Here is a 14226-nt window from a genome sequence, read left to right on the forward strand (position 1 = left end):
CAGACAGACCTTTAAAGGGTTAAAATAAGACATACAAATAATTAATGCATATTTGGGAGTTATACTTAGCATGGATATTGGTTGAAAGAAAAATATAAGTAGAAGATCGCAGTCGTCATTATCAAGGACCTTAAAACACACATAATTACCTAGAAAGCTGTGTGAGGGTTTGTCCTCCACAACTTTGATCCTTCTCGCTCCCGCAGGAATAACCACAGCTTCGATGTAGCCTGATAGGGAGACAGAAATGCAGGGTGAAAATCGATACATAGGAAAACATAATATGGGGCACACACATCCAAGAAATGTCTACAGTCATGGATAAAAAATGGACTGAGGGCAAAAATCAGATGAATTTACATTAGCTGGGAATAATCAGTGTACATTGTGCGGATCTTTTGTTTGGACCACGAATTGTTCCACAGCGTACCTCGCAAATGTGTAAAATATACATAAAAACGTGGTGCCTGATCAGGAATTATGTGGAAAGACTCTTCTACGAGATTTGACCAGCGCTTAGCCCCAAAAAATGGCGAGAAATTGTCAGATTCGGGTTTCGGGAAAAGAAACGCTAATCTTTGTGCCCAAAGTGACTTGCCATACTTTAAGGTAGAGAAATGATTTAAAGTTTAAAATGTTAACAAAAGGCTGGAATTTATTTGCCCGTGGGAAATGTTTTCATAGCTATCACAGTTTCGATGTTATCATGTGTCTTTGCTCTTCTCTTGTTTAAGCTTTTTGAAGCTAGGCTTATGATCAAGATTTATTTTTGTAGTTCAGTAAATTTTGCTTTGATAACTTTATAGTAGTGTTGTTCAGCCAAACTAAATTATTAGCCTGATTTCCAGATCAAATGTTTAGGCTTTAAAGATTTTTGCCAGTCCCATGTTTTTGCTCTTACATAAATGGAGGCAAGGTGTGTTGAAAAAATGTGGGTTGTTGCTCCAACCAACTTTATTGCTATACTACATGCACCAGGGACATAGATTGGAGTGCATAAAGTCCAAAAATAAACTTCAACCTCCTCTAATAATGAACCTACATGCATATTAGTTAGATACATAAACAGTGCACACAAACTTACCCATTCCTTTGGTGTGGTTGAAGTCTCCTCTCACTATCTTACATGAGTGACCGTCTCCGTTACATACACCACAGCGGTCCTCTTTGGCGGAAGAGCTGATGATGCCATCACAGCCAATTCTCTGAACACAGAAAACACAGCAAATCAAACACTGATAAGTTGCTTTTGTAATGTTTACTGACTTGCGAGTGTGTCTGTGTTTGTATTTTGAAGGGTGTCTTTTGTGTATAATGTATTATGTATGGATTTTATTCTGTATGTATGCAAGATAAATGCCATCTTCTTCAGTTATCAAGCTCCTCTTTTATGGAACCAGGTTCCACTTCTAGTCCGGGGGACACAGTCACCTCATTTAAGAGTAGACTTAAGACTTTCCTCTTTGACAGGGCTTATAGTTAGGGCTGAATCAGGTTTGCCTTAGTCCAGCCCCTTGATATGCTGCTATAGACTTATTGGCTGCTAGGATACAGTGAGCACCTATCTCCTCTTCTCTCTCTTCTTATGGATGAATTTACATCTCTTCATCGCAGATTACTAACTCTGCTTCCTCCCCGGAGTCTTTGTGACTTCACGTCTTTGAGAGGGTGCATTGGACCTGGCTGGGTCTGATGCCTCCTGCCCAGTGAGCCGGCCTCCTCCCATGGCCCTGCTGATGCGGAACATTGATATAACTACTGTTCTATAAGCACCTGTGCAGCCCATAATCAAATTGTATATTAAAGTAAATAAAAGATTTTAAACAGAGTTCCTGTTGTTGAAATTCCAAAATTGGGGCTCATTTGACCTTTGACCCTTTAGTTAATTGTGTCCCCTCTGTCAAGGAGAGTTCAGATCCTGAAAGAACTACCCTGAGTGAAAGGCATATATACTGGACTATAAGATCAGGCCAAGGAACACAGAGTGCATATAAAACCTGTTCTTACATGTGGCATTGACATTGAGCATGTGGTGGTCTTCCCACAGAAACCTCTTCTGTCAGACCACTACCTCATAACTTTTTGAGTTTATATTACTGTACACCAATAGTCAAAAATATATACACCAGATGTCTGACAGTGCTGTAGCTAATTCTGTAGCACTGTTCATCTGTACACATGACATATATTGCTGCTGTCCATCCCGGAGACGGATCCTCCTCTGTTGCTCTCCTGAAGGTTTCTTCCCCTTTTTCCCTGTAGAAGTTTTTTTGTTTTTTTCCTGGGATTTATGAGGTCCTGGGACAGGGATATTATATGTGAACAGATTGTAAGGCCCTCGGAGGCTAATTTGTAATTTGTGATTTTGGGCGATACAAAATAAACTGAATTGAAGAAACGTTACACACCATACATTGATTGAACAATAGTACATACAACACACGACAAATAACAGCAAAGACAATAAACTGCTGAAAGGTTTGATTGATAGATAGATAGATGGATAGATGGATATTCCTCCCCAAGGAATGTGTTGAGTCGATGGCAAATCTTAGAAGCTTGTTGAATTGGAGGGTCATTTCTTCAATTCAGTCAGACTTCCATGGGCCTCCTGTAGCCATACTATTTTCATAGCTTCACTAAAATATTCCTCTCTCCTTTTCCTGTTTGCGTCCTCTTTTTTCTATCTCTTTTCTTGCCAGTGTTTTCATAGCATCCCTGAGGGTTACATGCAAAGCTTAGAAAAACAGCTAGGTTTTCTCCTCCCACTGTAACCTCAGAATAGGTCAACTTTGCTTTGTCTTCATTATTCAACCCCCAACAGCTCATACTTCAACAGCTTCTACTTCTCATATGAAAGTCAGAACCAGTGTTCTGCTTGAAATGTTTTTGAAAAACTTCAAATGTGATGTATTATTTTCAGATTATTTTGTTACATGTTGGTCTATTCTTCTGAGGTATAGTGTACCTAATCTGAGGTTGGCTTGGGTTTGTGATGTCAGATTATGAAAGGTCAGCCAGGCTCAGGATCAGTTCGCTCTGGGGACTTCATTTACTGTAAGTCCCGCTGTGGGACTAATAAAGGATTATCTTATTTTATCTTATCTGAAATTGAAGGAGTATTCACATGTGTGTGAGAATGTCTGTGTACCTGACACCTTCCGTTAACACACAGGTCAGCCTCATATGGTCCACAGGGTGTCCCATCCATCACTCTGTCAGCCATCAGTACCGGGACATCTCGACCCACTGGGCTGCAAAATAACACACACGGCTTCTCTGCTCATGCACACACCCACACACACACACAGCCCCACACACAACACAAAACCATGTAAAGCACAAAAACAAACAAGACTCATATCCATTCAATGCCATTTTAGATGTAACAAACCCAAGGGAGTATGTGTTGCCAATCAATAATATTCACATCGTATTGGCGGAAGCAGTTTGTCGCCTATATTGGCATCCAGTCCCAGGTTAGCAGTGTGCAGCAACACTTTAGTCCCACCATGGGTTCATGTTATCATTCTTTTCCAGCAGCTGCGTGCCCCGTGCAGCCTCGTGGCTTGGTAAGTTGTCCGGGCTGACCCACAGCGGGACTACAGTAGCAGGCCACATACTGCTGCATTCTGCTCACGCAAGACAGGTTCCAGAATATGGGTGAAGGACTGCTTTTACTGACAGGCAGTGACAAATTCTGCTTTGTTCACACTAAAAGCAAATAAAGCAAAAAACAGCCATGCATGGCCCGCTACATTGTTTAGCGAGTTGCCACTGAAATGTTGCTCAAGTTCTTGTTGATGTAGTTACGTCTTCAATGGCAATAGGTCCTGGCTAGCATAACTTTTTTAGATGCAATGGAACAGGGGGAAACATCTCACATTGGGTGCGTTGACTGACGGTCACAGACATTCTTGGCCGCGTAAGCCGGCATCCTGCCAGGACCCACGAAGTGCACAAAAGGTGGGAGGGCCCCCCATGGTGTGCCCTCGGTTTCATCAACACGGTACTCGCCTAACTAGCTTAACTCACTCCCGTCCCCAGAACAGGTCAAACCCGCCTTCCCTCTGCTGCACCAATCACAGGCATGCAGCTCCACCAGCAAGCACACTTACTTCCCATGATTGGCTAGAGAGAGGGGGTTGACGACCGACCCCTTTAAATCCAAAGTAGTCTGCGAAAGTTTATGGTAATAATGCTGTGTAACGAGTCTAAGTGGTACTTCATGCTCATGGTACTCCGGTGATCATTCTTTGCTTTGCTTTTATCTACTACGCCGTCTGGTAGAGATTTGAAATTAAAATGTGCATTTAAAATGTCCATTCTAAAAACACATGAAAAAAGAATTGTCAGAGTTAATGGATTGATACGTTAACGTATTTATAACGCGTTAACGTGCCCAACCCTACTAAAAATATGAAGTGGTCATTTATATGTTTTGATCGTGGTATCTTTCTTCGTAAGCATTCAGAGTGGTGAGTATGTATGCGTGTCTCACCGTCATTAATAATGGCAGTCAGCAAGCTGCCCTTCTTCTTGCTGACGTGTCGGTTGTAGGACAAACACTGCAGGTCTCTGAAGCTGGTTGACCCCTTGGGACAGGGAGGATATTCACAGGCCTTGTGCTCCACATTGGCTTTCTGACAGTGTCGCCCACCAGGAGCAGTCCTACACACACACACACACACACACACAGACACACACCCACCCCCCCACACACACAATATAGTATAAACACTTAGGACAAAAGAGATCGAGGCTATAAAGTAGGGGTGGATGATTACCTAAAATGTATAATTCAGTTTTTTTTGTTGTGGTGACGGTATTATGTCACGGTTAGTGGCGGCTGGCCTTGAGCCCCCCCCCCGAAAAAGTATAACATAATATAAGAAGAATATTAATAACATTTTTGAATTGTCAATATATGTGTTTCGGAGATATGGAATATACCCAGTAATATTTATAAAATAGGATATCTGCACAAAAAAATATATGCTTTTCCTGCACTTCCTCTCGATCCAGCTTCGCCTGTCTGCAAGTATCAGCTGAGCTGGGGCCAGATCGTTCCTGACCAGAAGAGACAGGTCTAAGAAGCAGTTTAGCCTATTATTGATTAAAGATATAAATGAGTGATATAGAATTTAGCCAATCAGCGTCATGAAATAGGTTCAGCTTTGGACCAAAGTCATCTGGCCCAAAAGCTGCGCATTGTATGAATAAGATGTCTTTATTATGTCAGTGTTGGAATAAATGTTACATATTTAACTACAAAGTAGAAATGCATGTTTGATACTTTTTTTGCATTGAATCATACTGGGATGTTTGCCCAAAGTGATTGGATGGAACTACCAAAAACAAATTCCACCAAATTCCACCAGCCGCCACTGGTCAGGTATTATAAAATGTAAACCGATATCCTACTCCAAATTTCATTCTACCAATTTTTTACTGTGTAGACGATGTAAGGTAACAAAGAAGAAAAACTGATTTGTTTATTATCTCCAAAAAACACCGGGTATGCCTCAAGATTCCCAGGAAAAGCTGTAAAACGTTGCTAGAAGAAGGACGTCTGGAATACCGTCTAATACTGCTGCCCCAGCCCCAGATAAACAGAAAGCTAATGGATGGATGGATATGTAAGGCAATGTGGTCATTTGAACACACACAAAAACACAGGCCGACAGACATACGGAGGGTTGTCACATTTCCTCTGTCTGAAATGGACTCCTGTACCGCAGGTCCTGCTGCACATGCTCCACTGGCTCCATGAACCCCAGTCACCGTCCACATGCTGAGGGATGGGAGTCTTACTCACACATTCGCCTGCCCTGCACCACTGATACATAGACAGACACACAGTTGTTGCTGGAAAAAGGTAAACATCTGAGTATTTGTTCATGTAGTTGTTTCATGATGCACTATTTGAAAATAAAAGAAATTATTTCCTTGTTTTAACTTCTTCTTTTTTTTTCTCAAAGAAGAAAGAAATGAAAAATAGAAGCAGTGTGTGGATGAGACCTACTTTATCTGTGCCACACTCTGTTCCATCCAGAGGAGGATCCAGTTTGGTCTTGCAGGCTGCATCTCCTTCCACTAAACACCACAGGCCTGTGCACATCAGGTGCTGATACACACACACACACACACACACACACACACACGCACACACAGCTTTGTATTGAGGGGTCTCGCTTCATAAAAATCAGGTCTTATATCGATGTGCAATATGTGCAATATGTGTAATATGTAATAAGATTATTTTATCAGCTGCTCCTCAGCTGACCTCGAGTGTGGGTAATCCAGTCCTCTCCTCTGAGGAAAGCAGATAACACTTTCAACGCAATTTGATTTAAGGTTTGAGTTGGTATATATCTTTTAAGAATGAAGGTATTCAGGTCACAAGCAGTTGGCACATATTACAAAATATTCAACACCTTAAGATCCCTGCTAGAACAGAGTAAATGCAAAACCAGCCTCAGAGGGAGAATGGCATGGTGAATGACCTCATCATGATAAAACGTCACAGCTGTGGAGAACACTACTTCAGGATCCTGAACAAACGACTGAATGAGCGGACACCAGACCAAAACCGCTCATAAAATCCAGTGGGAAGAGGTCAAAGGTCATCAACCAGAAGTCACTCCCATATTGTTATCAACTCTTTTTGGAGTAATTCTACTAGTTTACATTCTAAACATCAATGGTGCTCCAGTTGTCAGGTTGGTTTAGATATACAATACATATGTGATGTTGGGAGGAGAAATTGAGTGTTGTACCTCCATATCACTGCAAAAACTGCCATTGGTTCCAAACAGTATCTGGCACTGTTCATCCACACTGTAGTGCATGCCTGGCAGCTTGGGAGGAAGGCGGATCTGGTAACGCCTCCTGGGGTCTGTGTGCAGTAGACAGGCACTGGCTTTTGACCTGGTCAAAGGACACACAAGAGAGGTGTCATAACGTGTCACCCCGCCCCACACAACTTATGTTCGAACAAGTCAAATCAGGCAAGTCATTCCTCCCACTGACCGTGTTTACATGCATTCTGGCTTAGTCGGACTGAAATCGAATTATCCGTTTCATGTAAACACCTTTGTTCGACTATGTGCGGTCCGACTACGATCCGATTAACACCCCTGGATAACTCGATCCGATCCGGTTGATAATTCGACTATCGCGGCATGTAATGGTGAATTGGATTAGGAACTGGACTTTGCGTCTTTGCGCATGCTTGAGATCCCGCCGCCCTCCTCCCCCCTCCCTCCCATGTCGTGACCCGGAAGTCGAAAGAGACGATAAGTTGTCACTGCCGCGAGCCTGGCCGGCAGAAAACAAACAAACAACGCTATGGAGAACACAAGAGCCACCACACATTTCTGGACCGAAGAGCAGATAGAATTTATGCTTAACCTTGTTCTCTGTTCGCCATCTTTCTCGAAATGTTGATGTTGTTGGTTGTTGTTGGTAGTGGTGAAGAGGTCAAGCGGAAATGGCTGTATCACCACGAGTTGTAATGAAAACAGCGCCACCTATCGTATCGGATATGACATGCTTTCGGCCAATGATTCGAATTACTCACTGCCATGTATATTGGGATAATAGCAGAGCCCCCAAAAGATAGCATAGTCCGACTAAAGCAAGATTCGAATTATACCATCATGTAAACGCACTGAATGACTCCCCGTTAGGTTTCTCTATTATTGCCCACATGATCGTTGAAGTCTCCCAGGTGAACTATGGAGTCGGCAAGCGACGCCCTTTCCAGGACCCTTCCCACTCCAAGAAGGTCGGATACTCTGAACTGCTGTTCGGTGTATAAGCACAATCAACAGTCAGAGTCTTACTCCCCGCAACCCGTAGGAGCAGAGAGGCGACCCTCTCAGTCTTTTCCTTGTCCCCTGTTGGATTGTTGTCTTTACTAGTGTCATTTATCCCAGTCTTTGTTACCGTTATTAATTCCCTGTCTTCGTTACCTGTGTGAATTCCTGTCTTTGTAGCTGCCAAAGATTTCTAGTGTAAAGTTGCGTACTAGAGTTTTTATGTTGAACCTTTTTCTCAAGTAAAGAGAGTTTTTGTTCCCTTTACCTGGAGTCATGGTTCCTCTGCACCTGAGCTCTTGCCCCACCATATCTGTGACACCCAGGAGCCACTCAAACTCCTCCATCATGGTAAGGTGGCAAATATCTGAACGCACAATTTAACATCATGTAGGATTGTTTGCACATCTGCAAACCAATACAAAAATATCACAATATCCTGTATTGTGGATGTATTTTTACACAGTGGTGCCCATAACAAGGAGGGAAAGCAGATACAAATAGTGATAGTTGTTTATCTTTAAAAAAAGACAACAAGATCAAGCACTTTCAATCGAGCTAAATCTTACCGTAGAAAGTTCTCAAGGTCGGTGCGGCTGCAGGAGGACCAGGTCAGGTCACTCGGGTTTCTTCCTTTAACCCATTCACCAGACATGATGTGGGAGTGACCAGGGCAGGTGGCATGGTCATCATCATGGCTCATACCCATGCTGAAGACAAGACATAGATACAATTGTAACTCTGTAGCGCTTCATTCTGTACACATGACATCTATTGCTTCTGTCTATCCGGGGAGAGGGATCCTCCTCTGTTGCTCTCCTGAAGGTTTTTTCACCTTTTTCCCCACCTTTATGTTTCAGGATTAAAATAAATTCTATTGTTTGACCAGCGAAGTTAAGACTATCTTCTTGAGATTTTACTTTAAAAGGCATCAATTCCGTGTCATCTTTTTTATCAACGTGAGTAACTTGCAGAATTAAGGTATGTGTCAGTCTATATAGCCTTGATGACGTCATGGCTTTCAACCAATGAGGCACCAGGCATCTCACCCATAACGCCTGATGGAGGGGGTCGACAGTTTATGCTTTTAATTTTACATGTAGGCCTCTGTTTTTGTAACGACTCGTGTGTAGACCCAAATGCACCCTCGACTGCAGGGATCCTTCGAACTTATATTCCACACTCTGGAAACGGCAGGCAGAGTATCAACAGGACGAAGGGCTGGTAGGTTCACGGGGAATCGGACTAGCGGGTTAACCAGGGACAGGCAGGGTCGGCAACAGGAAATCCGTCTAGAAACAAGTGCTGGAGAGTCTGGCATAGAAAAGGAAGAACAATCTGGCAAGGTGTGTGTGTGTATGTGTGTATGTGTGTGGCAGGAGACTATATAGGGATTTGATTAGTCATCAAAGACAGGTGTGTGAACAGGTGAAGGAAGTCAGACTGACGAGGTGGGAGTGACTGAACCACAGATTGAGGAGCTGAACTGTGACAACAGGTGTGTAAACAGGTGAAGAGAGTTAGACTGACGACGGGGAGTGAGGAGGGTGTGGAGCTGAAACTGTGACAGTTTTTGCTCCACCCAAATGGTGAAGTCCCAACAGCAGCGTAATGCTTTAATAGCTTCTTGACAATAATTCATCGTAGCATGTTTGTGAATGTTCGTGTTTATGTAACACTAATTCCAGAACAACGATGTACATGGGCATAATCTTAAGTAAAGCCTGATAATAGTATAGCTTTCTTTGTTACAGGGACCTGACTACTGCTAAAAAGAAAGCAGTACAGAAAATAGCTCAGACGGCATAAAAATATGAAACTACCTCCTCACACTTTCATATATATATGTAAAGCTCCAGCCGTGAGCTTTACAGCCCCCCCACTGCCTGGACCTCACTAATGCCTGGACCTCCCTGATTCTTGGGGCCGTGAACTAAGTGCTTGCTGTGCCTTCTCAACAGAGCATTGAGTTCTCCACAGATCTAGCCCCTTGTTTTTGCCGTCAAAGTGCAACACAGCCTCCAAAAAAGATGTGCCCAAGGGCCAAATGGGACCGTGATTCGGCCCTGGTCCTGCCGAGGCAGTGCTTGTTGTCACAGCAAACATCAGTCAAAGTCCAGGGCCCTATTTCTCGTGCCTAACGTAGTTAGCGGGATAATTTCGAAGATGAAATTACACAAGCGAGGCTTTTCGGTTCCACCATAGCAACAAATAAAAAAATGTCAACTTGATCCAGCGCAGGCTCATTAAGTCTATCTGGATAATCTGGTCTCGCCCCCTGAAGGAAATGGAGCTCACTTCCTCTTTGATGAAGCAGCGATATTAGTTAGATTAGAGTTTTATAGGGAGAGAGCTTATCACGTCACGATGACATCCTTTTCGAGCGCTATTCATTCTGCCCACAAGGAATCATTTATTTACAGACCTTCTGGAGCACATTGAACACCACACGCCGCAGCCGGGTTTGTCTTATAGACTGTATGCAGAGTCGCGTGCCTTTTGGCGAGTGGTACATTGTTGTACAGTGTTGTACATTGTTGTACAGTGATGTACATTGTTGTAAGGTGTTGTACATTGTTGTACAGTGTCGGCGATGCAGAACATCAGCAAAGCCGTTGTATGCCGAGCTGTTCATAAAGTTTATTTAGCGCTGAAGAAACTTCTGGGTGTGGTCATTACGTTCCCTGGCCCGCACACATGACTCACACACACATATTCAAACTCCTATTCAATATAGTCATCTCCACATACATGTATATACACATATATATTATCTACTTGTTCTGGAAGAGTTGAGCCATTAAACCGATTTAAAGAAATATAATCGGATTGATCGGGGTGATGAGGGACTTAAAACGATTTGATACATTTTCCCAACACTTATGCTGCATTCACACCAAACGCATTGAGAGTATATTCATGAATGCAAAGACGAGAAGGGATGAGAATAAAGAGGAGTTTCATCCAGTTATTCAGATGTAGTCGCCAGTGAAAGTTACCGAGCTGTGCGAGCCTACGGGTGATGTTATGTATAACTATAGATATGACATTGTTATGAACCCAGAGGGCGTTTGATTTTCCGACGTTTGTGGTAGTTCTACAACAAGTATAAAGCAGAAATAGTGGTTATTTCTCCCTCCATACTGTTTTAGACTTGTAAACCATGAGCACACATTTACAGCATTCTCACAAGCGTAACATCCACAATAGATCAGCAGCAGAATAATAAACTGTCAAAATACACTTGTCACAATAAAACCTACTTGTGCCCCAACTCGTGAGCAATGGTGAACGCCAAATTAAGTCCATTGTCCTCTGCTAACACACACTTCCTCTTGGCACTGCAGACACCCCCCAGATAAGCAATACCTGGAACACAGTGAGTGACATGGCAGTGAGTTTGATAAACAACAGCTACAGAAATATTTATATAATGAACATTTATTTTGACAAATTCAAGTCTGTGATCTCAGAATCTCAGATTTCGAAGAGTTTAAAAAGCTCTCAAAATAAAATTACTCCTAGGAGAGAGACACAAGGCAGATGTTGCTGCCCAATATAACACACACACACAGACACGCACACACACATCAGATCAGAACATGGGAACACAATAAGTGTGGCTGCTGTTAACTAACATTAACAAAAGTCACAACTGTTGCGTTCCCTTTATTCTAAGCCCACTGTTCCCTGGGATCCTACATTGGATAAAAGAACAACAAGCTCATCATCAGTTTTTCTTAAATACCCTTTTTTACCCCATCCCTATTGTTATGATGAGCATAACATATTCCTTTGTATCATTGACAACTTTATTGCCTTTATACAAGCCCTGTCAAAGAATAAGTCAAACATAAAATGCATTATAATTAAACGAAGGTTGAAATTCCTGTACACAATAACATTTGGCTGAAAAATATTTTCTCAAATGTAGATTTGGGAGTGAGTGAGTGACATAGTGGTACTCACCTACAGTATCACAGGGTTCATCTTTATTCACGCAAAAATCTGTCCTGAAAGAGAAACAAGAGCAAGTTAACTCAGTCTATCAACATTCATTAACTGCACTGAGACCAACAGCGATACTATTGATATTAGGCATTTATTTATGTACAATACACCCACACTAGACATATGTCTACTTAACAGCAGTGTACATTATGTCAACGTGAATTGTTATGATAGTTATAATTTAATCTAAATGAACAAATTGGAGGAATCAAAATTGTGCTTAATAAAGCTCAAAAACCTCACTGAAACTTTTCAAAAACTTTATTAAGACACATACAAAAAAAATAAAAAATCTTTGATAAAAAGAGAAGTTTAGAAGTTTTAGGATTATTTTTGAAAGAGGTTGAAAAGCGTTGCTATTGATAATGAGCTGTTAATAATCCAAAAACAAGTGTATTAATAACCTCTTTAACAAATTAAGTTGAAACTAAGTAGGCCTAAATTGAACCATCCTTTGCTTTTAGATAAAAATACAAGTAAAAAGATAAGAAGGACAGCAATACATGTTTAACATTGCTAAAATAAAAAGTAATATTCCTACTTGGTCTGGTGTGGGGGGGGGGGGAGTGTCAACTTTTTGCCCAATATCCTTACAAATATTAATTATGTATTTAAATATAATTGAATTCTAATTTCCAAGTGTGAAATGCAGATAGATATGAGTTCTTTTTTCATTTAGAACAGTCTGGTCCCCAGGATAAAGAAGCCTTGAGCACAGGCTACTAGCTGTTCTGGTTGTCAGATACTGGTAAGACACACTTATTCATCTTTATTTTGTTTTTCCATCAATTTAATTTTCAATGGGATTTTCTGTCCGTGAAGTAAAACAGACAAGGGAAAACGACTACGGAGGGTGTTAGAGTTCACTTGTTGTTCATAACTCTTTAGGCTCTAGTGTGTAATGTAACACAGCAACAGTGAAAACGCGAAACCACATTGTCCACATATCATTTCAATCGTAGCCTATGTAGCATAATGAGTATTTAAGGTGCAATCCCCACTTAAAAAAATGTCAAACATGTATCTGTGCTCACAACAGATGTTCTGAAATATAGTTGTGAATTGCATTAATTAAAATGAATTGAAACAGTGAGACAGGAGGACATTTGTGCATATACAGGACATTGGCCACTTTTTCTAAGTACCAAAATGTATTGCATGACTGACCCAACAGTATGGTACTTATTAAAACAATCTACATCACATGGACTAAGTGCATAGCTTTAGTGCATTTAAGGTGTCCAACTACCTTTATGAACAATAAGTGTAATCCTTTCTGTTAGGAAAAAGGTCTTCCTGAAAAAGAGTGTTGACTTTCTTACATATGGACTTCCTTTCATGAGTCTTCCTACTGGATGAGTCTAACCTTGACTGTTGGTGTATATTTAATTCCCCCCCCCCCCACATATCAAGAGGCCTTCTATTTCTGTTGTCATGATATTGGGGATTTTCTGGAAAAAACCTTGATCGCTTCCTGGGGGTGCATATATATTAAACAGAGTAACAGGATTCCCGTCTATATTCCCCCTTACCAAAATATATCTGCCTTCCTTGTCTCCTATTTGAATTTTTTTTTAAATTGAGTTTGCTTGAGATAATAACACGAAATATTAACAATGGCTTGTCTTCTCTGTCACCGGTTTGGGGGTCGGTGCGTGGTGAGCCCACTCAATACCAAGGTCCATAGTTGAGGGGATCTCCAGGGTGTTCCGCATTAACTTTTCCATAAACTCCACCTTAGACGACCCCTCCACTCCTTCGGGAAAATAAAATATCCTTAAATTCTCCAAACGTGCTCTACCTTCTTGAGTAATTTGTTATCCTGTTGATCCATCATCACCTGTATCATCTTGCCAAGCACGTGTTCCAAGAAGTTTTTAACTCTATCTTCCACACTTTGGATTTGTGTCTCTGCCACGGTACCTGTCTTTGCGAAGGTACCGTATTTCTTCTCGAACTTTCATTAAACTTGCCGTGTTGTCTGGCTGAGAGTTGGCATTTGCTCTGCCATCTTGTACGTGTGCCGGGGAGCTGTTCTTTTAGTTTTTTTCATTCACGGTCTCTAAAATCGTGCTTTTTTAAATTTGCGTCCTCATTGTTGCCCCACTTACCAGCCGGATTATTCTCGCTAAATGTAAGACGTTTTGCCTTTAATTGGCAGCTCTCTATTAGATATTATCAATGTGTCTCTGCTAACAGGCCACGTACCACATTCCTTCAAAGTAGCTGTCATTAAACCGCTCCTGAAGAAGCCCACTCTGGATCCAGAGGTGTTGGCTAACTACAGACCGATCTCTAACCTCCCCTTCCTCTCCAAGATCCTTGAGAAAGTGGTCGCAAATCAGTTGTGTGACTTTCTACATCATAATTGTTTATTTGAGGAGTTTCAGTCAGG

At 41.7% G+C, this 14226-nt stretch overlaps 1 protein-coding gene across 4 annotated transcripts in view; it reads right to left on the reverse strand.

Moving 5' to 3' along the window:
* adamts17 (ADAM metallopeptidase with thrombospondin type 1 motif, 17) overlaps positions 1-14226 on the reverse strand; it is a 54087-nt gene that overhangs the window by 21003 nt on the left and 18858 nt on the right. For 3 of the 4 annotated variants that reach the window (XM_056412101.1, XM_056412102.1, XM_056412104.1), the window contains exons 7-16: positions 11790-11833; positions 11084-11189; positions 8390-8530; positions 6780-6930; positions 6026-6127; positions 5694-5839; positions 4502-4671; positions 3152-3279; positions 1085-1205; positions 150-230 (exon numbers count right to left, since the gene is read on the reverse strand). In XM_056412101.1, coding sequence (XP_056268076.1) covers positions 150-230; positions 1085-1205; positions 3152-3279; positions 4502-4671; positions 5694-5839; positions 6026-6127; positions 6780-6930; positions 8390-8530; positions 11084-11189; positions 11790-11833 — 1190 coding nt within the window. The remainder of the gene's footprint in view (positions 1-149; positions 231-1084; positions 1206-3151; positions 3280-4501; positions 4672-5693; positions 5840-6025; positions 6128-6779; positions 6931-8389; positions 8531-11083; positions 11190-11789; positions 11834-14226) is intronic. The other variant, XM_056412103.1, reaches the window with a different exon arrangement.

This window comes from Pseudoliparis swirei, chromosome 4 (genome assembly GCF_029220125.1).
Source record: "Pseudoliparis swirei isolate HS2019 ecotype Mariana Trench chromosome 4, NWPU_hadal_v1, whole genome shotgun sequence".
In the NCBI taxonomy this organism is placed as follows: domain Eukaryota; kingdom Metazoa; phylum Chordata; class Actinopteri; order Perciformes; family Liparidae; genus Pseudoliparis; species Pseudoliparis swirei.